The sequence below is a fragment of the Ornithorhynchus anatinus genome, chromosome X5 (assembly GCF_004115215.2).
Source record: "Ornithorhynchus anatinus isolate Pmale09 chromosome X5, mOrnAna1.pri.v4, whole genome shotgun sequence".
Classification (NCBI taxonomy): domain Eukaryota; kingdom Metazoa; phylum Chordata; class Mammalia; order Monotremata; family Ornithorhynchidae; genus Ornithorhynchus; species Ornithorhynchus anatinus.
The window spans coordinates 3,534,199-3,557,356 of NC_041753.1; the positions used below are offsets into that span (position 1 = coordinate 3,534,199).

The 23,158-nt window shown below is 63.8% G+C and overlaps 1 protein-coding gene and 1 long non-coding RNA gene across 2 annotated transcripts; one reads left to right on the forward strand and one right to left on the reverse strand.

Annotated features, from left to right (window-relative positions):
* Positions 1–5,074, forward strand: LOC114807943. Its single transcript, XR_003755941.1, has 3 exons — positions 1–187; positions 3,421–3,494; positions 4,877–5,074. It is a non-coding gene; the product is annotated as an uncharacterized LOC114807943 (long non-coding RNA).
* Positions 5,075–7,462: 2,388 nt separating this feature from the next.
* On the reverse strand, positions 7,463–22,235 carry CD244 (CD244 molecule). The gene is made up of 9 exons (XM_029055858.1): positions 22,124–22,235; positions 17,740–18,060; positions 16,838–17,104; positions 13,407–13,553; positions 11,487–11,554; positions 9,743–9,811; positions 9,151–9,216; positions 8,442–8,501; positions 7,463–7,561 (listed from the first exon to the last, which is right to left on the reverse strand). Exons 1-9 carry the CDS (start codon positions 22,173–22,175, stop codon positions 7,481–7,483), a joined length of 1,131 nt encoding a protein of 376 aa, XP_028911691.1. The 5' UTR covers positions 22,176–22,235; the 3' UTR covers positions 7,463–7,480.
* Between the last annotated feature and the right edge of the window lie 923 nt (positions 22,236–23,158).

Consider the following 23,158-nt stretch of genomic DNA (forward strand, 5'->3'; position numbering starts at 1 on the left):
CCCCAAACCGGAGGGTTCGGCGAGAGGCCCCCGGCAGGTCCCCGACTCCGAGGACAGCTCGGGGACCGGCGTCTCCTCGGCCAGGACGTCGGAACACTCCCTCAACGCCGAGGCCGGGGTCTCCGGGGACGAGCTCGCGGGCCCCGGCCGGCCGGCCGGATCCGGCCCGGACGCCCCCGCCGACCAGGTGGGTCTCTCCCGCGGTGACCGCTCCCGCGCCGCTCCGCCGGGGCGGACCGAGCTCATCCGTTGGGTCGTATCTGTTGAGCGCTCGCCGTGTGCGGAGCACCGGACCGAGCGCTCGGGAGAGGACAGTCCGACGATAAACGGACACGTTCCCCGCCCACCGCGAGCTGACGGTCCAGAGGGGGAGACGGACGCCAACAGAAACGGATCGGCGACGGAGACGGGCAGAAGTGCCGTGGGGCCGGGGGTGGATAAAGGGAGCGAGTCGGGGCGACGCAGAAGGGAGCGGGAGGAGAGGAAACGGGGGGCTCGGTCAGGGAAGGCCTCTCGGAGGAGGCGGGCCTTCGGTAAGGCTTCGAAGCGGGGGGAGGGTCGGCGTCTGCCGGTTCCGAGGAGGGAGGGCGCTCCGGGAGGTTGGCGGCCGGGTAGACGAGCCCGGGTACGGTGAGACGGCATCAGAGGAGGCTGACGCCGAGGTCACGGGCCCGTGAGACGGGAAGTCTCGCGGGGGGAGACCGACGGTCAAATGAAGTCCAGAAAGGAGGAAGGAGTGGCTAAACAGCAGGGTGTGGAAATCGGTGAAGGCGGAAATACACCGGTGGGGGTTGTGAGAGCTGAGAGGGGAGTTGGAAAAGTGTCCCCGGGGGAGGGGGGTGAACGGGGGGGAGGCTTCCCGGAGGAGGAGCGATTTCAGGAGGGCTTCGAGGATGGGGAGAGCCACGGTTCGGTTGGTGCGACGTGGAGTCTTTATTGTTTTTTAAGGTACCTGTTGAGCGCTTACCCCGTCCCTGTCCCACTTGGGACTCGCGGTCTTAACCCCCACTTCGCGGATGAGGGAAGTGAGTCTCGGAGAAGCGAAGTGACTCGCCCAAGGTCACGCGGCAGACAGGGGGGCGGAGCCGGGATGAGAACCCAGGTCCTCCCGACCTACCGGCCGCTAGGCCGGGCTGGGGGAAGACAGTGAGTCGGGGGTCGGGGGTGGGTGAGTCGGGAACAGGTCGCGACGGGCGGGGGGCGGGTCTCGCCGGATCGTCCCCTCCCAAACGCTCAGTACGGTGCTCTGCGCACGGTACGCGTTCAGTAGTTGCCGTCGATTGACTGATTGAGGACGGGGCGCGGGGAGAAAGTCAGTCCCCGGCCCCCACACTCCCCCTACCCAGTCCCCCGGGAACAGTGATAATCGCGGTATTCGTTCAGCGCCAGGCACCGTACCGAGCGCCGGGGTAGATCCGAGCTAATCAGGTTGGACGCGGTCCCCGTCCCGCACGGGGTTCACCGTCAGAGATCCAGTACTAAGTGTAGTAGTAATAACGATAACGGTAAGAGAGGCGGCGTGGCGCGGTGGAAAGAGCCCGGGCCTGGGAGTCGGAGGTCGTGGGTTCGAATCCCGTCCCCGCCCCAGCTGGGTGACGGCGGGCAAGTCACTTCACTTCTCCGTGCCTCGGCTCCCCCATCTGTAAAATGGGGATGAAGACCGTGAGCCTCACGCGGGACAACCCGATGACCCCGTGTCTCCCCCAGCGCTTAGAACGGTGCTCGGCACCTAGTGAGCGCTCAACGGACACCAGCATTATTACTGTTATCGACTGAGCGCCTCCTCCGAGCCGAGCGCTTCACCAAGCACCGGGGATCGATACAAGATAATCAGGTCAAACCCGGGCCTCGTCCAAACCGGGGCTCACAGTTTTAGGAGGAGGGAGAAGGGGGGCTGAATCCCCATTTTCCAGATGAGCAAACAGCAGCACCGCGAAGGCAGGCGACTCGCCCAGGGTCACGCAGTCGGCAAGCGGCAGAGCCCGGTTCCTCTGCCTCCCGGGCTCTTGCTCCATCCGCTAGGCCACGCCGCTTTTCAGGCCCTGCCCCACACTCGGTTCGCGTCCTAAGCCCGAGGACGACGGGAAATTTAAGCTGCATTTTACAGACGAAGAAACGGAGGGCCCGGGGGAGTGAACGACTCGCCCAAGGTCACCACGGCGGGCCGAGAAGCAGCAGGGCCTCGTGGAGCGAGCCTGGGCCAGCGGGCAGCCGGAGGCCCCGGGTTCTAATGGCAGCTCTGCCGCTTGTCTCCTGCGGGATCCTGGGCGAGCCACGTCGCTTCTGCGGGCAAGTCACTTCGCTTCTCCGGGCCTCGGTTCCCTCATCTGGAAAATGGGGATGAAGACCGTGAGCCTCACGAGGGACAAGCTGATGACCCCGTATCTCCCCCAGCGCTTAGACCGGTGCCCTGCACATAGCAAGCGCTTAACAAATACCAACGTTGTCACTAGAGAAGCAGCGCGGCTCAGTGGAAAGAGCCCGGGCTTGGGAGTCTGAGTTCACGGGTTCGAATCCCGACTCTGCCGCTTGTCAGCTGCGTGACTGTGGGCGAGTCACTTCACTTCTCTGGGCCTCAGTTCCCTCATCTGGAAAATGGGGATCGACAACCCGACCACCCTGTTTCTAGCGCTTAGAACGGTGCTCCGCACACAGTAAGCGCTTAACGAACACCGACATTATTACTTCTCTGGGCCTCAGTTACCTCATCCGGAAAACGGGGATAAAGACCGTGAGCCCTACGTGGGACACGGACCGTGTCCCACCTAAGTTTCGTATCTACCGCGGCGCCCGCTGCGGTACGTGGCACAAACGCAGCGCTTAGCATATCATCAGAAGAACCCGAAACCCGGGACTCCCGTCTTTCCGGTCCCGTGACCGGCAGCCAGTCACCTCCGCCCGCTCCAGGACCCCCCAGGGCTGTCGGTCTCCACGGACTCTGTCGTGACGTCCTCTCCCAAGCGCTTAGCACAGCGCTCCGCACACGGGAAGCGTTCGGAGCAGCGTGGCCCGGCGGCTAGACCCCGGGCCCGGGAGCCAGAAGGACCCGGCTCCTCAGCCCGTCTCCGCCGCTCGGCCGATTGGGTTTTACGGTTATCCTCCTGGTCGGAAGGAGACACCTCTGACGGATCCACGGGGTCAGGCGTACTGGACGCACACAGATAATAATGATAATTAATAATAACGGTATTTGTCAAGTGCTTCCTACGGGCAAGTCGCCGGGCTTCTCCGGGCCTCGGTTCCCCCGTCCGAAGAACGGGGATCGAGGCCGCGAGCCCAGTGCGGGACGGGGACTGGGTCCAACCCGATGGGCTCGTTGGCTACCCCGAGCGCTCAGTGCAGCGCCTGGTACGTAGTAAGCGCTTAACAAATCGCCGTATTAAAAAAGGGCTCGATTAATGCCACCGACGGATTTTTCAGGAAGCCCCCTCCCACGGGGCAGGGGCGGAAATGACCCCCTGACCATCCGCGGCATCTGGAAGGAGCCCCCGCAGGTGAGAACCGGGCGGGGGGGCGGGGGGCGGGCGGGGGGTCCCCACGCCGTCCCGATTTCCGCCGGCCTCCCCGGCCCTTGGGGGGGTCTTCCGCTGAGCGAGGACCACCCCCGACCCCTCGCTCCTCCCCTCGGGGGGGGGCAGCTAATCAGACGAGACCACGGTTAGGCCCCACTCGACCTTCGGGCCCGCTCGACCTTCATCGACTTAAATCACCGACGGGAGGGAATAGCCTGACCGGGCTGGGGACCATCTGGGAGGGCCTCCCGGAGGAGGTGACTTCTTCAGAGGAAGGGGCTGATTGGTCAGAGCCAGAGGCGGCGGGGGGTGGGCGTATGCGCGTGTGCTTTCGTCCGTCCATTCGACCGTACCCACTGAGCGCTCGCCGTGGGCAGAGCACTGTACCGAGCGCTCGGAGAGTACAGTTCGGCCACAGAGACAATCCCTGCTGCGTGACCGTGGGCGAGTCACTTCACTTCTCTGGGCCTCAGTTCCCTCATCTGTAAAATGGGGATGAAGACCGCGAGCCTCACCACGTGGGACAGAGATCAGTGCTCTGCACGTAGCAAGCGCTTAACCAACACCAACGTTATTATTACTACCCAACAACGGGCTCGCTCAGGGTGTGCAGAGCCCCGTACTAAGCACTCGGGAGGGGACGGTATAACAGTGAAAGACACATTCCCTGCCCGCGACGAGCTTACGGTCTGGCGGGGGAAGCAGACATGAATCGAAATAAATCAATCGGCTCAACCGATGGTATTTACTGATCGCCTGCTGGGCGATCTCTAGACCGTAAGCTCCTTGTGGGCAGAGATCGTGCCTACCGAATCTACGCTGGCCTCTCCCAAGCGCTTCTTTGTTGTTGGGGTTTTTCTACGATGGTATCTGTTAAGCGCTCGTTATGTGCCGGGCGCCGTACTGAGCGCCGGGGTAGATCCGGGCTGTTGGGGTTGGACCCGGTCCCTGTCCCACGTGGGGCTCACCGTCTCAATCCCCGTTTTCCAGATGATGCTGCCATTTGTCACGCGCTTACTGTGCGCCGAGCACCGTTCTAAGCGCTGGGGGAGACACGGGGTCATCAGGTCGTCCCTCGTGGGGCTCACGGTCTTAATCCCCATTTTCCAGACGAGGGAACCGAGGCCCAGAGGAGCGACGTGACTTGCCCAAGGACACTCAGCGGACGGGGGGGGGGCGGAACCGGGAGGGGAACCCAGGTCCTCCTGACGCCCAGGCCTGGGTTCTACCCGCCAATAATAAGAATAATGTTGGTATCTGTTAAGCGCTTACTACGTGCGGAGCCCTGTTCTGAGCGCCGGGGTAGACACGGGGGAATCAGGTCGTCCCGCGTGGGGCTCACGGTCTTCATCCCCATTTTCCAGACGAGGTCACCGAGGCACCGAGAAGTGAAGTGACTTGCCCACGGTCCCACAGCTGACAACTGGCACCCCGCTTCTCACCGTGGATTTTGCGCTGTCGATTTTCTACGGCGGTGGGCCGTGATTTATTGGAATGTCCGTCTCCCGCTGGGGATGATGAGCTCCTTGTGGGGAAAGGATCGTGTCCCTCCCCACTCTGTCGTACCGTACTCTGCCAAGCGCTCGGTACAGTGCGTTGCACGCTGTAAGCGCTCGCTAAATACCGGGGCCGGAGACTGCTATTGATGCCTGTCTGCTTGTTTCGCTGTCTGTCCCCCCGCTTCTAGACCGTGAGCCCGTCGTCGGGCAGGGATCGTCTCTACCTGTTGCCGAACTGTACATTCCTAGCGCTTAGTACAGTGCTCTGCACGCAGTAAGCGCTCAATAAATACGTACAAGCCAGAGGAGGGATCCGTCCGCCGTATTTCCCCCGCGCTCGCTCCGCGCGGGGCACTGGACAGAGAAGCGAAGCGACTTGCCCCAGGTCACGCGGCGGATGCGTGGCGGGGCCGGAACCAGAACCCACGGCCTTCTGACTCCCCGGCCTGGGCTTTAGCCCCACAGCCATACTGCTTCTCTGAAACAACTAACTCCCCAGTGATTATTACTATTATCTCAATCGTGAGATTAAGATCGGCCGTGGGTTCAAATCCCAGCTCCGCCGCTTGTCGGCTGCGTGACCTTGAGCAGGTCGCGTCACTTCTCTGGGCCTCGGTTCCCCCATCTGTAAAACGGGGATGAAGACCGTGAGCCCCGCGTGGCGCAACCCGATCACCTTGTATCCTCCCCAGGGCTTGCACGCAGTAAGCGCTTCACGGATGCCGTCAGTATTATTGTTTATTATTAATCGTCCCCTCTGGGGGCCGGGGAGAGAAGGCCTAGCAGAGAAGAGGCGAAGCTGTCTCTGGTTCCTTTAAGGGAGGACCGGGACGCCAGCCCCCCCCCCCCCCGCCCGCCCCCCGGCCCCGGGGGAGCCCCCCTCCGCCCCACCCCCGCTACCAGGAAATCAGGCTCCCCGGCCCCCGACGCCGCCAGCCCACATCCCTGGTCGCCGGGGCCGCACCGCCCCCGCCCTCTTCCTCCCTCCCCCGCTCGCCGGCCCGTGCGATCCGGGGCCAGTCCCTTCAGGGCTCCGGGCCTCAGTTTCCTCATCTGTCAAACGGGGGGGGGGCGTAAGATCTCCCTTTAGGGAGCCCCGGGCCCGATTACGCCCTACCGTCCTCTCCCACGTGCTCAGTACAATGCGCTACGCGTAGTAGGTGTCGCCGAACCGTCCGGTCCGGGCGCTTAGTGCGGTGCTCGGCACATAGTAAGCGCTCAGTAAATACTATCGGACGAATGGATGGATGCTCGATACAGACCACTGACTGGTTATCTCGTATCCGCCCCGGCGCTCGGCGCAGCGCTCGGCAGACGGCGCTTAACAGATACCACAGTTATCCTCGATCCCCCTCCTCTTCCCTTGTCCCTTCCTTCCTCTTTGTTGTTTTTCCCAGCCTCTAGACTGGAACCTCGGGGTTCTTTTTGGATGGTATTCGTTAACCGCTTACTAAGTGCCAGGCGCCGTTCTAAGCGCCGGGGTAGACACCAGGTCATCGGGTTGTCCCACGTGGGGCTCGCGGTCTCCATCCCCACGTCGCAGATGAGGGAACCGGGGCACAGAGAAGCGAAACGACTTGCCCGACAAGGTACGGAATCCCCATTTCGCAGACGAGGGAGCCGAGGCCCAGAGAATCCATCCGTCCGTCGATCGGCGGCATTTACTGAGCCCTCGCTACGGGCACGGCGCCGTACTGAGCGCTCGGGAGAGTACGGTGCAGCAGAATTAGGGGGACACGTTCCCTGCCCGTAACGGGTTTAGAGTCTAGAGGAGTGAAGCGACTCGCCCAAGGTCACCCAGCGCACCCGTGGCGGAGCCGGGTTTAGAACCCGGGGCCTCAGATTCCCAGGCCTGGGCTCTCTCTCCTAGGCCCCATCCCTGTACATATGGGGTATACTATATCGTACACTCTCTCCGTAGTATTTAAGCGCTTACCGTGTGTCGGACGCCGTACCAAGCGCTGGGGCAGATGCGAGTCAGTGCGGATACGGTCCGCGTCCCGCCTGGGGCTCGCGTTCTAACCGAAAGGGCGAACGGGGATCCTATTTGCAGTCGAGGCAACTGAGGCCCAGAGAAGTGAAGTGACTTGCCCAGCCGCCCACAGCGGGGAGGCGGCAGAGCCGGGACCGGGACCCGGGTCCCCGGTCTCGGGGGCCCGGGCTTTATCCACTGGGTCACGATCTTCCCTCCGGTCGGTGGGGGGCTGTAAAGAGGCTGGGGGGGGCGGGAGGGGGAGGCCACGCGGCGCGGGCGGAGAACCGCCGCGGAGCCCCCGCGCCCCGTGGAAACCCGCGTTGAAGCCCGCGAGCTCCGTGGGTCGGGGTGGTTTTCCCACCCCTCTCCGACCCGATGGCTCCGCGAGGCCGCGGCGTCCCCCGAATGACGCTCCCCCACCCCGGGGACGACCCCCCCCCGCCCCGGAAAACGGGGGGGCGGGGGGCGGGGGGCGGAGGCGGGCCCGGCCGGCGCTAGGAGTAGACGTGAAATGCCTCCAGCTCCTTGCGGGACAGTCTGGAAGCTCCCGGGTTGGCAGAGCGGGCCCATCCGACCTGCCGGGTGGGGAGGAGAGGGAGGGGGGGGGTTGTTTTTTAGGTTGGATGCTGTGATGATTATTATCATTATGGTAATAGGCGCTCACTACGTGCAGAGCACCGGCCTAAGCGCTGGGGGAGATACAGGGTCATCGGATTGTCCCACGTGGGGCTCACGTGTCTTCGCCCCCATTTTTACAGATGAGGTACGGAGAAGCGAAGTGACTCGCCCAACGTCACACAGCAGACAGGCGGCGGGGCCGGGATCGGAACCCACGACCTCTGCCTCCCAGGCCCGGGCTCTCCCCGCCAAGCCACGCGCCGTGTCCGTCGGGCGCTCGCTACGCGCCGGGCACCGAACGCCGGGGCGGCCGCGAGCCGATCGCGTTGGACACGGCCCCCCCGGGGCCCGCCGCCGTCTCCGTCCCCGTTTTCCGGATGAGGGCACTGAGGCCCAGGGGAGCCAAGCGACCCGCCCCGGGTCGCCCGGCGGACGAGCGGAGGGAGGGAGAAGCGGCGTGGCGGGGCGGGGGGCGTCGCGAGGTCACGGGTTCCGATTCCGGCCCCGCCGCTCGTCCGCCGCGTGACCCGGAGCGGGTCGCTCCGCCTCTCCGGGCCTCCGACATCTCATCCGGAAAATGGGGATCAAGACCGGGAGCCCCGGATGGGACGGGGACCGGGGCCGACCCGACCGCGTCGTATCCACCCCGGCGCTCGGGACGGGGCTTGGCACCCAGGGAGCGCTTAAGAAATACCGTCATTATTACGGAGGCGGGGGCGGGGGGCGGGGGGGGTCCCCCTGAGAGCCCTGGGGTCATCGAGACAGGGCTCACCGAGGGGGGAGGGGTCACGGGGGGTGGGACGGGGGAGTCCCGCCCACCCTGGGGGAGGCGCTCACCTCTTGGTAGACGGTGGTGGAAGGGGGGCGGATTGGGGTCCTCTGCTTGGATCTGGGGGCCTGCAAAACCGAAACCCGGACAGCCCGGTAGTCACGGGGGGGGGGGCAGATGGCGAGTGGGGGGCGGGGGAGGGGAGGCACGGGAGGGTTGGGATATCGGGGATCGGAGGGGGGAGGGGAGCTCAGCAAGTAGGCCTCGAACCACCCCCCGCGAAGGGGCTGAGAAACCGAAACCCGGATCGCCCGGTGGTCACGGGGGGGGGCGGACGGCAAGCGGGGGGCGGGGGAGGAAGGGGAGGCACGGGAGGCTTGGGACACTGGGGATCTGGGGGGGGGGGCGGTGGCGGGAGGGGAGTTTAGCGAGTAGGCCTCGAACCACCCCTCGAGAAGGGGCTGAAAAACCGAAACCCCCGGATGGCCCGGTGGTCCCGGGGGGCGGCTGGCAAGTGCGGGGAGGGAGGAAGGGGAGGCACGGGAGGGTCGGGATAGCGGGGGATTTGTCGGGGGGCGGGAGGGGAGCTCGGCGAGTAGGCCCCGAACCACCCCCCGCGAAGGGGCAGAAGCAATCAGACACACGCGGCGGGGGGGGGGGGGTACGATCACCTTCTCCTTCCTTCACCTCCCCCGGCCCCCGGGGGAAACCGAGGCTCCGGGGGGGAGGGGGAGGGGGATGATAGGCCCCCCGCTTCCCCTCACGGGGGAGACTTACATGTTTGGGATTTTGGATGGACGAATACACCGTGTAATCCGCATTAGGCGTGGGAAGCGGCGCGTCCTAGGGGAGAGACCTCTCGTTCGTTCGATCGTACTCGTCGAGCGCTCACTGGGTGCGGAGCACTGTACCGAGCGCTTGGGAGAGGCAGGGGATCGCAGACCGAGGAGGGGAGCGCGAGCAAGAGGTAGGGGGCGGGAAGGTCGAGAGAGAGATGTGATGACGATAATATCACGGTATTTGTTAGACACTCATTACGGGCCAGGCGCTGTACTGAGCACCGGGGCGGCGAACGGGGTTGGACGCAGTCCCCGTCCCCCGTGGGGCTCACGCTCTCGATCCCCATTTTCCGGATGAGGTGAGCGGCCCAGAGGGGTGAAGTGACTTGCCCGAGGTCACGCAGCAGGCAAGCGACGGAGCCGGGCTTAGAACCCGTGACCTTCCAGATCCCAGGCCCGTGCGCCATCCGCTACGCCCCGCCGCTCCCCGTGGGCTCGGGAGCATGCGGAGAGCGGCGGGGAGACAGAGAGAGCCCCTCCCGTCTCCGGGACTCGAGTTCGAACGCGGCCCGGGCTGCGGGCCGGCGTACCTGGGTTTGGCGGTGGACCGTGGAATATACGGTGACATCATCTTGGCCTCCTCTGTGGCCGCTTTTCCTCTGCGCGCGGGACAAAAAGATAAACGTGAGGTGGCAGCCCCACAACGCTCACCCGAACATCCTCTACTCTGTTATCCCCCCCCCCCCCCCCGATTCGTTCATTCGATCGTATTTATTGAGCGCGGAGCTCCGTACTGAGCGCTCGCGTGCTCAACCCCCATTTTACAGATGAGGGAACTGAGGCGAAGTGAAGTGACTTGGCCAAGGTCACACGACAGAGAAGTAGCGGAGCCGGGATTAGAACCCACGGCCTTCTGCCTCCCAGCCCCCCGCTCTACCCGCTTGGCCGTGATGCTAGTCTTGCACACGGTAGGAGCTCAATAAATCCTGTTGATCCCGTAGAAGCGCGAGCATGCACGGAGCACCTCTTGCATTCAGGGCTCTGTACTGAGCGCCTGGGAACGCACAACGGGAGATTTCGCTCAAATGGGAAGCAGTGGACTGTCTCTGTTACCGATTTGTCCATTCCAAGCGTTTAGTACAGTGCTCTGCACAGAGTAAGCGCTCAATAAATACTACTGAATGAATGAATAGCGGAGAGAGCCCGGGCTGGGAAGTCAGAGACCCCGGGTTCTAATCCCGGCTTATCCGCCGTGTGACCCGGGGCAAGTCCTGTCACTTCTCCGCGCCTCGGTTTCCTCAACTTGCTAAAACGGGGATTCGATCCCCGTTCTCCCTCCTACTTATTAGACGGTGAGCCCCATGTGGGACGGAGACGGGGTGCGACCTGACTGATCCGTATCTCCCTTAGGGCTTAGAACAGTGCTCGGCACCTAAGTATCGTGGCAGGCGGGGAATGTGTCTACCGACTCCGCTGCGCTGTACTCGCCCAAGCGCTCGGTACAGCGCTCTGCCCACAGCAAGGGCTCGATAAATCCAACGGATCGGTCGACTGAATGACGGATCGTGAGCCCCTTAACGAATGCCGTTACAGAATAATGGGGAGGACGCAAAAACGTCAGAATAATCCGAATCGATCCGCTGAACGACGGAATATCCGGGAACGAGTAAACGGCGATGGAAGGTGTCGATCGATCGATCGATCGGTGGCGCTTACGGAGCGCTTGGTATGTGCGGAGCATCGTACTAAGCGCCCGGGTGAATAAATACCGATGCGCTAGAGGTGACCGAGAGTCAGGGGTGACCCGGGTGATCGGGAGTTAGACGGGGAAGGCTTGGAGGAGGAGGCGGCATTTTGTCCGTCAAAATCGACCGACCGATGGCGTTTATCGGGCGCTTTCGGCACGCGGGGCGCTGTGCTAGGCGCCTGGGCGAGCGCACGGTGACGGAGCGGGTAGCCGCGTCCCCCGCCCTCTGCGGCCCGGACGGGGAGGCGGACGTGAAATTCAAGGATTCGGACGGCCGCTCATTCATTCGATCGCGTTCACCGGGCGCTCGCCTGGCGCAGAGCGCCGCGCCGAGCGCTCGGGAAGTACGATCCGGCGACGGATGGAGGCCATCACCGCCCGACGGCGGCCGGGTGCCGCGGGGCCGAGGGCGGGGTCAACCGGGGAAGGTTCAGAAGGGGGGGGAGGAGTGGCGATCCGCCGGGTCGACGGGGGGAGGGGGTCGAGCATCGGGGGAGCGGGGACGGAGAGGTGGCGGGGGGGGGGGGGGGGCTGGCTAGAGATCTTTCTCCGACCCCTCTCCCCCCATCTCCCCCAAGGGGACGTACTTTGTTCGTCCTCAGCCCGTCGTCTCCCACCTCTTCATAAACCGTCAGAGAGTCGGTCAGGGTCCGTTCTGGAAGAGGAAGAAACGGGGGCGGACGTGACCCCGCTCGGAGGGCAACCCGTTGGCCCGGGCGGCTCTGCCCCGAGGGAGAAGCAGCGCGGCCTGCTGGAAAGAGTCGGGGCCCGGGTTCTAATCCCGGCTGCGCCGCCTGCCCGCCGGGTGACCTTGGGCAGGTCGCCTCACCGCTCCGGGCCTCGGTGTCCTCAACTGTAAAATGAGAATTCAATCCCGGTCCTCCCTCCTCCTGTGGCCCCTCGCGGGACAGGGACTCCGTCCCATCTGATTAACTTGTCTCTACCCCGGCGCTTAGAATAATAATGTTGGTATCTGTTAAGCGCTTACTACGTGCGGAGCACTGTTCCGAGCGCTGGGGGAGATGCAGGGTCATCAGGCCGTCCCGCGTGGGGGGCACAGTCTTAATCCCCATTTCGCAGATGGGATAACTGAGGCACAGAGAAGTGACCTGCCCGTAGTCACACATATTGGAACCCATGACCGCCGCCTCCCGGGCCCGTCATCATCTCGTCATCAGTGGTGTCTACTGGGCGCTTCCTGTGTGCAGAACACTGTCCTAAGCACCTGGGACAGTACAGTGCGACAGAGTCGGTTTTACACATTCCCCGCCCACAACGAGTTTCCGCGTAGTTTACACGCTTAACAAGAGAGTTAAGGGTTTACACGCTTAACAGAAGAAAAACAACAAACTCGTTACGGGCGGGGAACGTGGCTACTCCTTCTGTCGTACTCTCCCAAGCGCTTAGTACAGTGCTGGGCACACGGTGAGCCCTCAGTAAATGCGACGGATTCTGATCACTATTATGAATCATAATGACGACGATGACGGCGATAATGAAGGAAGCACTGCGCCCTTCCCTGCCGGTCGCCGCCAGAGGTGATCATCGGTCCTTTCGGAGGTCTACCCTTCGTCCCACCTGCTGCAAATCCACGTTCCCCCGCCCCGGGCCGCCTTTTGGGACGGAAGGGAAGAGGCAGGTCCCCCTCGTCAAGACTAGGACCCCCTGGAGAGGTCGGGGGGGGGGGTGGAGGCAAGGTGGTCTGCAAGGGCGGGGCTCTCCCTGTCAGGAACTCGACTCGCCCCCGGAGCCAACAAGCCAGGGAGGTGGACTTGAACGGGCTACTGTTAGGGACCGGTTGAAAAGCAGGGCGGCCTAGGGGATAGAGCCCAGGCCCGGAAGCGAGAAGGCCCCGGGTTCTAATCCCGGCTCCGCCCCTTGTCTCGCGGGTGACCTCGGGCCACTTCGCTTCTCTGGGCCTCGGTTCCTTCGTCTGTAAAATGGGGATGAGAAACCACCGCGGGGGGGACCCGGATCGTGACTGCATCTACCCCAGCGCTCAGGAGAGCGCCCGGCACATAGTAAGCGCTTAACAAACGCCATTAAAATCAAAAAGGGACCGTTAGGGGTCGAGCCACGGAATGGGACGAGGCGGATGACAGACGGGCCCAAGGGCTGCCCGACCGGGGGCGGGGGACGGAGAGGTCGAGTCTCCGAGACTGGGTTTGCTCAGGGAGGAGGCCGGCCACCTCTCCTCAGTCAACCGGTCGGTCGACGGTAATAATGCCGGTATTTGTCGAGCGCCGACTACGTGCGGGGCGCCGTACTAAACGCTCGAGGGAGTCCGACGTGACAGTGGAACGGACACGTCCCCTGCCCGCGAGGAGCTTACGTCCCCCCCCGGGGCCCGGAAGGGGTCCGGCTCGCTCCGCGGCGGGGGGGGGCTGCAGTCCGACAGACGCGGGGACTTGGCTGGAGCCGGGAGGCCCGGTCCCCAGCGGGTCGAGGATGGGGTCGGCGGGGCCGCGGGCCGGCTCCCCGGCTTGGGTTCGACTCCCCGCGCTCACCCAAGGTGGCCGGAGCGATCTCCTCCATCTTCCTCCTCCTCCTCCTCCTCCTCCTCCTCCTCTTCCTCACCAGGAGGCAGCCGAGGAGGCAGAACAGAGCGGCCACGGTGGATGCGGCGAGAACCAGGGCGGGGATAAACCACCAAGCTGAAGGAGGAAGGAAGCGGGCGACGGGTCTGAGCAGACGGTCCGCCCCAGAGGCGAAACGCGGCCGGGGGTGGGGGCGGGGGGGACCTCCGGGCTGCCATTCTGGGGACCCTGGGCCCCCCCCCCCGAGGGCCGGACCCTCCCCCTTCTCCTCCTCTCCGGCCGCGGGAGACGGGAGGAATGGAGAGGTCGGAGCGTAAGCCACGGGCCGGGCCGGCGGGCCCGGGGATCTGTCTCCACGGCGACGGCATTCGTTCATTCGTATTTATTGAGCGCTTCCCCCGTGCGGAGCACCGGACTGAGCACTCGCAAGTGCGATTCGGCCCCAGCCAGAGTCAATCCCTACCCGAGAACGGGCTCGCCGTCTAGAAGCGGGGAGTCGGACAACGAAACGAGTAGACGGGCGTCGGTAGCATCGACACAAACAGATAGGATTCTAGATCTACGCGCGTCGTCAATAAAATCGACGGAGTTAACGAATACGTACGGAGACGCACAAGTGCCGTGGGGCGGGGAGGGGGGGTAGAGCAGAGGGAGGGTGTCGGGGCGCCGGGGAGGAGGAGCGGAGGAGGAGGGGGGCTCGGTCCGGGAAGGCCTCCCGGAGGAGGTGAGCTCTCGGTAGGGCTTTGAAGTGTGATAGTTTGGCGGAGGGGAGGAGGGAGGGCGTTCCGGCACAGCGGGGGGACGGGGGCGACGTGGACGACGGCGGGACGGGCGAGAGGCGGCAGAGGGGCGGAGCGCGCGGGCCGGGCCGGAGAAGGACAGAAGGGAGGCGAGGTAGGAGGCGGCGAGGGGATGGACGGCTTCGAAGCCAGTAGCGAGGAGCTTTCGCTTGATAGGAGAGTTTGGAGTTTCCGAGGAGGTCCCGGGAACCCAGCGCTTAGGCCAGTGCTCTGCACACGGTGAGGGCTCAATAAATACGACGGGACGAACGAACCGAGAGACGGTCATCCTCCTTGACCTGGCCCATCTGGGCCTCCGCACGGACCCCCTATCCGCACCGAACCCCGGCCCCCGCCCCGCCCCCCCCCGAGACCCGCCGATACTTCTGCGAACAAAGCGTCCTGCCGACCTAGGTTCCGCAGACGGGCCGGCTTCCTCTCTCCCCCCGCCCCCGGACAACACCAAGAGTTTCCTTCCGTTGGCTTTGAACTCGAGATCGGGCCCGCGGTCTGACCCAGGTGTGAAGGTGACCCTCGCCTGGAGCTTCGGGTTTCTCGGCCCCTTCGGGGCCCGGTGTCAATCGAACGCATGCGGCGCGGCTCGGTGGAGAGAGCCCGGGCTTGGGACTCAGAGGTCACGGGTCCGAAGCCCGACTCTGCCCCTTGTCAGCCGTGTGACCGTGGGCGAGTCGCTTCACTTCTCTGGGCCTCAGTTCCCTCATCTGGAAAATGGGGATGAAGACCGCGAGCCTCACGTGGGACAGCCCCGTTCCCCTGTATCTACCCCAGCGCTTAGAACAGCGCTCTGCGCGTAGTGAGCGCTTGACAAATACCAACATTTAGAGAAGCAGCGTGGCTCGGTGGAAGGGGCTTGGGAGTCAGAGGTCATGGGTTCCGATCCCGGCTGTGCGACTGTGGGCGAGTCACTTCACTTCTCTGCGCGCCTCAGTGACCTCATCTGTCAAGTGGGGATGAAGACCGGGAGCCTCACGTGGGACCACCTGATTCCCCCGTGTCTACCCCAGCGCTTAGAACGGTGCCCTGCACGTAGTGAGCGCTTAACAGATACCAACGTCGCTGATAATAAGGATGGCCTTTGGGAAGCGCTTCCTGTCCTACGCGCCGGGGAAGAGACGAGGTCATCGGGTTGTGCCACGTGGGGCTCCCGGCCTTAGCCCCCGTTTTCCAGATGGGGGGAACTGAGGCCCAGAGAAGTGACTCGCCCAAGGTCACCCGGCAGACAAGCGGCGGAGGCGGCATCAGAACTCACGGTCTTCATCCCCATTTTCCAGATGAGGTCACTGAGGCCCAGAGAAGCGAAGCGACTCGCCCACGGTCACACGGCTGGCAAGGGGCAGAGCCCGGATTCGAACCCGTGACCTCCGACTCCCGGGCCCGGGATCTAGCCGCTACGCCCGCCGCTTCTCTAAGCACTGGGGAGAGGACGATACAGTGTGGAGTTGGTAGACACGCTCCCCGCCCATCTCCCACCTCCTTCTCCAGGAGCGCTGAGTACAGTGCTCTGCCCGCAGTAAGCGCTCGGTAAGTGCGGCTGAGTAAGATCAGCCCCGAGAACAAAGCAGTTAGAGTTTCTCCTTCCCCCGGCTCCTCAGGAGGCAGCGGGAAGGGGCAGGAAGCCCCAGAAGAGCGAATGGGGGATTTCCCCGGGAAGATGAGAAGCGGCGTGGCCTAACCAGAAGAGTCCGGGCGGGCCTGGGAGGCGGAGGACCTGGGTTCTAGTCCCGGCCCCGCCACCCGTCTGCTGGGTGACCTCGGGCGGGTCGCTTCGCTTCTCTCGCGCCTCCCTTATCTCGTCGGTAAAATCAGTCGTTTGTATTTAGCGAGCGCTTACGGGGCGCGGAGCGCCGCGATGGTAACGTTAGTGAGGTCGGTATCCGTTAAGCGCTTACTGTGCGCCGAGCACCGTTCTGAGCGCCGGGGGAGATACGGGGTCGTCAGGTCGTCCCCCGCGAGGCTCCCGGTCTTCATCCCCGTTTTCCAGATGAGGTCACGGAGGCCCAGAGAAGTGAAGTGACTCGCCCACGGTGGCACGGCTGACAAGGGGCAGAGCCTGGATTCGAACCCATGACCTCTGACCCCCAAGCCCGGACTCCTTCCACTGAGCCACGCCGCTGCTCTAGTGAGCGCTCACCAAAGAGCAAAAAAAAAAAAAAGACGTCTCCCCCCCCGTAGACCCTGAGTCCCTTGTGGACAGGGGCGTGGCTCAGTGGAAGGAGCCCGGGCTTGGGAGTCAGAGGTCATGGGTTCGAATCCCGGCTCCGCCACCTGTCAGCTGTGTGACTGTGGGCGAGTCGCTTCTCTGTGCCTCAGTTCCCTCATCTGCAAAATGGGGATGAAGACCGGGAGCCTCGCGGGGGACGACCCGATTCCCCTGTGTCTCCCCCGGCGCTCAGAACGGCGCTCGGCGCACGGTAAGCGCTTAACAGATACCCACCTCATTAACGTTAACTCGGCCGCACGCCGCTTTCCCCAGCGTTGGGTACACGCCCACGGCGAGCGCCCGACAGCGTTCGGACGCGTACTGAGCGTCTAACCGAACACCACGGAAAATGAAAAACGAACGACCGGCCCGTCGAGCGACGGGGGCGACGCCCTGCTCACCCTGCCGCGGACACTGAACGGCGATTTCCGCCTGGGCCCAAGCCACCGGGTTGCTGACGTTGCAGGCAAAGGACTTCGGGGGGCCGGCGACGTCCAACGCCAGCTCCAGGAGGGTGGAGTTCCCGGCCAGTCGCTTGGGCTTCGCCCGGGCGTACCAGGAGAACGCCACCGGACCCCTGCCCTCGGTGGAGCAGGACAGGTTCGCCAGGCACCGGTCGGCCTTCCCGCTGCCGTACCGCACCCGAAGACTCGGCGTCCGGACGGCATCTGGAAGCAGAGATTCCCAGCAGATCGGGGTCGGGGGAGGCCCACGGGGGGCTTCCGTCACCCCCCGGCGCTCCCAGCGGCGCTCCGGCGCTTAGAACGGTGCTCGGCACGCCGCGAACGCTCGACGGACGCCATCGTCGCCGTCATCGCCGCCCCCGGGGTCGTCAACCGCCCCCCGCCGGGATTTTCACCACGACCACCGCCACCGAGGTCGCGCGGCGCCGCCGCCGCCGGAAGACCGGCGGACGGTAAATCCGGGCGGGCAGGAAGCCTGGGCTTTTTGGTCCGTCGGGCTCTCCCAAGCGCTCGGCGCGGCGCTCCGGCCTCAGCAGGCGTTGCCGTTTTGTCCGTTCCGAGCGCTTAGTCCAGTGCTCCGCACGCAGTCAGGGCTCGATAAATACTGAATGAACGAACGAAGGGACGCGGCCCCTCTCCCGCCGGAGGCCTCGGTCGACCCCGCTCGACCCGTTCAGTCGCCCGTCCGCGCCGAGCGCCGTACTCGGCCGATTCGTCCGTTCCGAGCGCTCAGTCCGGTGCTCTGCACACAGTAAGCGCTCAATAAATGCTGCTGAATGAACGAATGAATACTTAGCGCTCGGAAAGCACGGTTCGACGACCCCATCGGGGACACCCACCAAATACGGAGAGGTGGAACTGCGTCTTGGTCTTCTGACCGCTCCCGTCTGTGATGTCCACTTCATACAGCCCTCCGCTGTCCTTCTCCACTTGGAGGATTTGAAGGGAAAAGTTCTTGGGGCTGAAGCGGTAACCGCCCGCAGAAACCCGGACCTCGTCGGGCCCCGCTGTTGAGTTCTCCCAACTCACTATCCGGAAAATTGGTCGGTCTGGGGACAGTCTGGACCACTCGACTTTTAGGGCCGCTCGAAGCGGGGTCGGGGGATGCAGCCACAGCGATCCCCCCAAGACGCCGTTCACGCTCACGGTTGAGGCGGAACCTGGGGGGAAAGGAGAGAACGGGAAGAGACCGGGCCGAGCGGATGGGCGGCGGGAAGGGGGGCGTCTCCTCGGAAGGAAATCCTCAGACGTTCTCGGTCTGAGCCGGTGAGCCCCGCTAACGGTAATAACACCTGTGGTATTTGTTAAGCGCGTACCGTGGGCCGGGCACTGTACTAAGCGCCGGGGTGGAGGTAAGCGAATCAGGGTGGAGGCCTCCGGTCCCTGCCTCGACCTGACCCTTCTCCTCCTCCCTGCCCCCCCAGCCGTGCCCTTCCCGGAAGGGGGGTGGGCTATCAGAGAAGCAGCGTGGCTCAGTGGAAAGAGCCCGGGCTTGGGAGGCGGAGGTGATGGGTTCGAATCCCGGCTCTGCCACTTGTCAGCTGGGTGACTTTAGGCAAGTCACTTCGCTTCTCTGTGCCTCGGTTAACCTCATCTGGAAAATGGGGATTAACTGTGAGCCTCATGGGGGACAACCTGATGACCCTGTACCTACCCCGGCGCTTAGAGCAGTGCTCTGCACGTAGTAAGTGCTTAACAGATACCAATCGTTATCATCTCCCCTCCGGTGGGCAAAGCGGACATCTTCCACCAGGGTCCCCCCCCCCCCCCAAAACCGTCCCCCATCCCGGCAGATCCCGCCTTCCCTCCCCCAAATCCCAATCCGGCTTAATGGATAGGGCCCGGGCCTGGATTCTCACCCCGGCTCTGCCCCTTGTCTGCTCTGTGACCTCGGACGAGTCACTTCACTTCTCTGGGCCTCGGTTCTTTTGTCCGTAAAATGGGGATTAGAAGTGGAAACCCCTGTGGGCCAACCTGATTGACTCGTATCTACTCCGGTGCTCAGGACAGTGCTCGGCACATAGTAAGCACTCAACAAGTACCGTGATCGTTATTATTCTTCTCCACCTCTCCGTGTCTCATTTACCTCCTCTGTAAAATGGCGATAAAGAGTGTGAGCCGCCCGTGCGACAGGGACTTGCCGATAAACTCGTATCTACTCCGGCGCTCGGAACGGCGCTCGGCACATGGTAAGCGTTTAGCGAGTACCATGATTACTACTACCGTTCACTTCTCCGCACCTTTGTCAGCCGTGTGACTGTGGGCAAGTCACTTCACTTCTCTGTGCCTCAGTCGCCTCCTCTGGAAAATGGGGATTAAGACCGTGAGCCCCACGTGGGACGACCCGATTCCCCTGTGTCTACCCCAGCGCTTAGAACAGTGCTCTGCACATGGTAAGCGCCTAACAGATACCAGCATTATTATCATGATCATCATTTACCTCATCTGTAAAATGGGGGTTGAGGGCGTGAGCCCCACGCGGGACAGGGACCGTGTCCAACCTGATTAACTTGTATCTCCCCCAGCGCTCCGAACAGTGGTGGGCACATAGTAAGCGCTTAGCGAGCGCCATAATTATGATTATCTGTCGTGGTTGCGAGGTCAGGGTCCGCCTCCCCGGGCCGGGAGGGAAGACAGACGGAAAAGAGGGCAGGGGCAGATGGCTGCTGCTAAAGCCACTTCCCGTGGCGGTTTGAGAAGGCCCGCCGGGGGCGGGGGCCGGGCCGGGGTCCAAAGCGGGCGCGATTCGGCAGGCGGGGCCGACCCGGGGGGGGGGCAGACGGAAGGGGGTCCCCGTCTCCGGCACCTTGGGTCCAGCGCTTGGGTTCCGGTAGGCGACAGATCGGGATCAGGGAGCCCGTTAAGAGCGTCTGGGCCGGAAGAAGGGGATTTGAGGCCTTTCTGGGGCCGGCGGGGAAACGCAAAGGAGGAAACTGGGATTTCGGGAAACTCCGCCTCTTCAGCAGCCCGGGTTGTCGTGGGCAGGGATTGTTAATTTCTGTATTGTACTTTCCCAACTGCTTAGTACGGTGCTCTGCACCGAGTGAGCGCTTCGTAAATACGATCGAATTGAACGAATGAAAGCTGCAGGGTTGGTGGGGGGAAGGGGAGTGGGGAGGCGGAGGGAAGGACCCCAGGACAGAGGAGAATGAGGGAGTAGGGATCTGTTTCATTGTTCTGTTATAATTATGGATTTGTTAAGCACTTACTACGTGCCAGGCACTGTAATAATCATGTCGGGATTTGTTAAGCGCTTACTACGTGCAGGGCACTCTTCTAAGCGCTGGGGGAGATACAGGGGAATGAGGTCGTCCCACGTGAGGCTCACGGCCTTTATCCCCATTTTACAGATGAGGAAACTGAGGCGCAGAGAAGTGAAGTGACTTGCCCACCGTCACACGGCTGACAAGGTACCAAGCGCCGGGGTGGGTCCAGCCAAAGTGGGTTGGACATAGTCGCCGGCCCGCTTGGGGCTCACAGTTTCAATCCCCATTTTACGGGTGAGGTGACCGAGGCACAGAGAGGCGCTTGGCACCGTGCTCCGCACACAGTGGGCCCTCACTAAATACGACTGAATGAAGGAAGGAAAGTGACTTGCCCGAGGTCACACGGCAGATACGCGGCGGAGCCCTCGGTGCTCGGTACTCCCCGGCCCTCGGTACAGTGCTCTGCGCACTGTACGCGCTCAGTAAATACAGTTGATCGAGTAGAGACGCTACCAGCGGGGCAGGACCGCCAGATAATAACAACAACGCCGGTCGTTAAGCGCTTGCCGTGTGTAAGTGCTGGGGGGTGAAGACCAGCAAAAGTGGTCGGACCCAGTCCCTGGCCCACACGGGGATCACGGTCTCGATCCCCCTAGAACGGCTGAGGGAACCGAGGCCCAGAGAAGTGACTCGCCCGTAGTCCCGCATCAGACGAGGGGCAGAGCCGGGATTAGAATCCCCGAGCTCCCGACTCCCGGGCCTGGGCTCTAGCCACTAGGCCGCACTGCTTCTCCTCCCCCATCCCCATTCCGTCATTCCCCAGACGGCCATCCAGGGCCCCGAGCAGCCGGCCAAGGGGACTCCCGCCGGCCTCCCCTCCTCCCGGCCCGAGCTGCGAGGCCGAGAGCGGCTAGGCAGGGGTTTCCCTCTCCCTCCTGCTCCCGGTCCTCCGGCTTCCCCGGAGCAAGGGATGCTAGGAAATCCCGACCGCCACCCCCCCACCCAGGCGGGATGGCCGGAAGGTCAGAGTCCAGCCTCCCCCCCCCGCCCCCGGTCGGGGCGGGGATTCATTCATTCAGAAGCACTTATTGAGAGCTACGTGCAGAGCACTGTACTAAGCGTTTGGAACGGACAGCCCGGCAACAGACAGAGACCATCCCTGCCCAGTGACGGGCTCACGGTCTGATCGGGGAGACGGACGGCAGAGCAGAACGAAGCAAAACCGACTTTGACGCGATCAATAGAATCAAGGGGACGTACACCTCGTTAACGAAATAAATAGGGTGAGAAATGATAAACACAGATGAACGCGGCGCCGAGGGGAGGGGAAGGGGGAGTCCCGGATCGCCACCTGGCTTCTTCCCTCATCTCCCCCCACGGTTCACCCGGTCTCTCCCCTGGACTACCCGAGCTGGGCCGAGGTCCGGGACGCAGCCTCCGGAGGCCCCTGGACCGCTGCCCCCCCGCTTCCCTCCTTTTCCTTCTGGCCCTTCGGGACCCCCTCGGGGCATAGGAGGGGCACCTCGGGAGGGGCTTCTCTGCCCTCGGAGCCCCCACTCCCGACCTAAGCGGCCGCCGGTGTCCCTCGAGCCCCGTGCGCGGGGGAGTCGTCTCTTGGTCCAGAGCGGAGGCGAGGGCGGCGGGCAACCCCCGGCCGGACGGGCACGTGAGCCGTCGCCTGCACCGACTCCGTGCCGGAGCGGGGCCCGGGACAACCCCCTAGGCTGCCGGCTCCCCCTCGCACGGGACTCCCGCTCTGGGTGCAAGCGAAAAGGGGGTCCCCATTCCGCAGAGGAGACCGAGGCCCAGCGAGGGTCGGCGAGCGGCCGGCGGATCCGGGCCTAGAACCGGGTCGCCCGTCCCCTCCGACGCCGTCGGAGAGGCCCGCGTCCGGACGAGCCGAGGGGGAGGGTCGCCTCTCGGCCCCGACCCCTCCCGACTCTCACCCCCCTCCCGGAGAAGGGGGTGCCCCCCACTCCCAGGACCCCTCTCTCCACCCCCAACCAGGGGGTCGTACCTTGGCTGTGGCGTGCCCAGAGGAGCAGGAGCAGGAAGGTGGTCCTCGTCATCTTGCCAGACGAGTTGGGGTGGGGGGCCCGACTGTGTGTGTGTGTGTGTGTGTGTGTGTGTGTTTGGGGGGCGGGGGGAATAGGGGCTGGGCTCGGCCCGGAGAAGCGGCCCGAGCGGCCCGGTCAGTCAGTCGGTTAGCAGTTAGGGAGTCGGCGAGTCGGAGAGATTCACCCAATCTTTCTCCTACCCCTCTGGGCGGCAGCTTCCTGTGAGCGGGGCGGGGGGGGTGGGGGTGTGTGTGGGGGGGTGTTCCTGTGCGGGGCTCTGGGGGGAGGGTGGGAAGGGAAAGCTTTTTCAAGTTTCATCTCTCAGCTCTGATGGTTGCCCATAGGGGCGGGCAACTGAGCGCAGAAGCAGGTCCCGGCTGCGGAGGGCCAATTCGCAGCCCCCCACCCCCCCCTCGCCTCAGCTCGGGGGGACGCTCCCAATCACCTGCCCCTCGGGGAGCCCCCCAGATCCGGGGAATCCCCGGACACGGCGGCCCCAAACCCGAAGGGCTTCGCCGGACGGCCTCCGCCGGCCCGGGTCGATGGACGGTATCCGTCGAGCCCTCGCCACGTGCGGAGCGTCGTCCCCAAGACTTAGTTCGGCGCTTAGAAGAGCCCGAGGTGGAACTTCTCTAGGTTGGGTCTTTTTTGTGTTTTCTTTTATGGTATTTGTTAAGCGCTCACTACGCTACTCTCCTACACCGACCCAACCCGCACGCTTCGCTCCTCTAATGCTTTCTCACCACGCCTTGAACTCGCCTACCTCGCCGCCGACCCTTCGCCCACGTCCTCCCTCCGGCCTCCGACGGATCTCCGCTTTCAAAACCGTACCGGAGGCCCGTCTCTTCCGAGAGGCCTTCTCTAAGGTCCCCTTTCCTCTTCTGCCTGTTCCTTCCGCATCGCCTTGACTCGCTCCCCTCATTCATCCCCCTTACCGGCCCGCGCCACTTAGGTCCTTATCTGTCGTGTATTTCTATCGACGTCTGTCTCCCCCT

What these genes read in the sequence shown, in the direction of transcription:
- CD244 (XM_029055858.1), bottom strand. Translation starts at nt 22,175, where the DNA reads ATGACGAGGACCACCTTCCTGCTCCTGCTCCTCTGGGCACGCCACAGC. An exon ending in ACGGGCTGAGGACGAACAAA is followed by an intron (nt 9,812 to 11,486) that starts GTACGTCCCCTT and finishes TCCCGCGCGCAG; the next exon opens with AGGAAAAGCGGCCACAGAGG. An exon ending in CGGTCCACCGCCAAACCCAG is followed by an intron (nt 9,217 to 9,742) that starts GTACGCCGGCCC and finishes TCTCTCCCCTAG; the next exon opens with GACGCGCCGCTTCCCACGCC.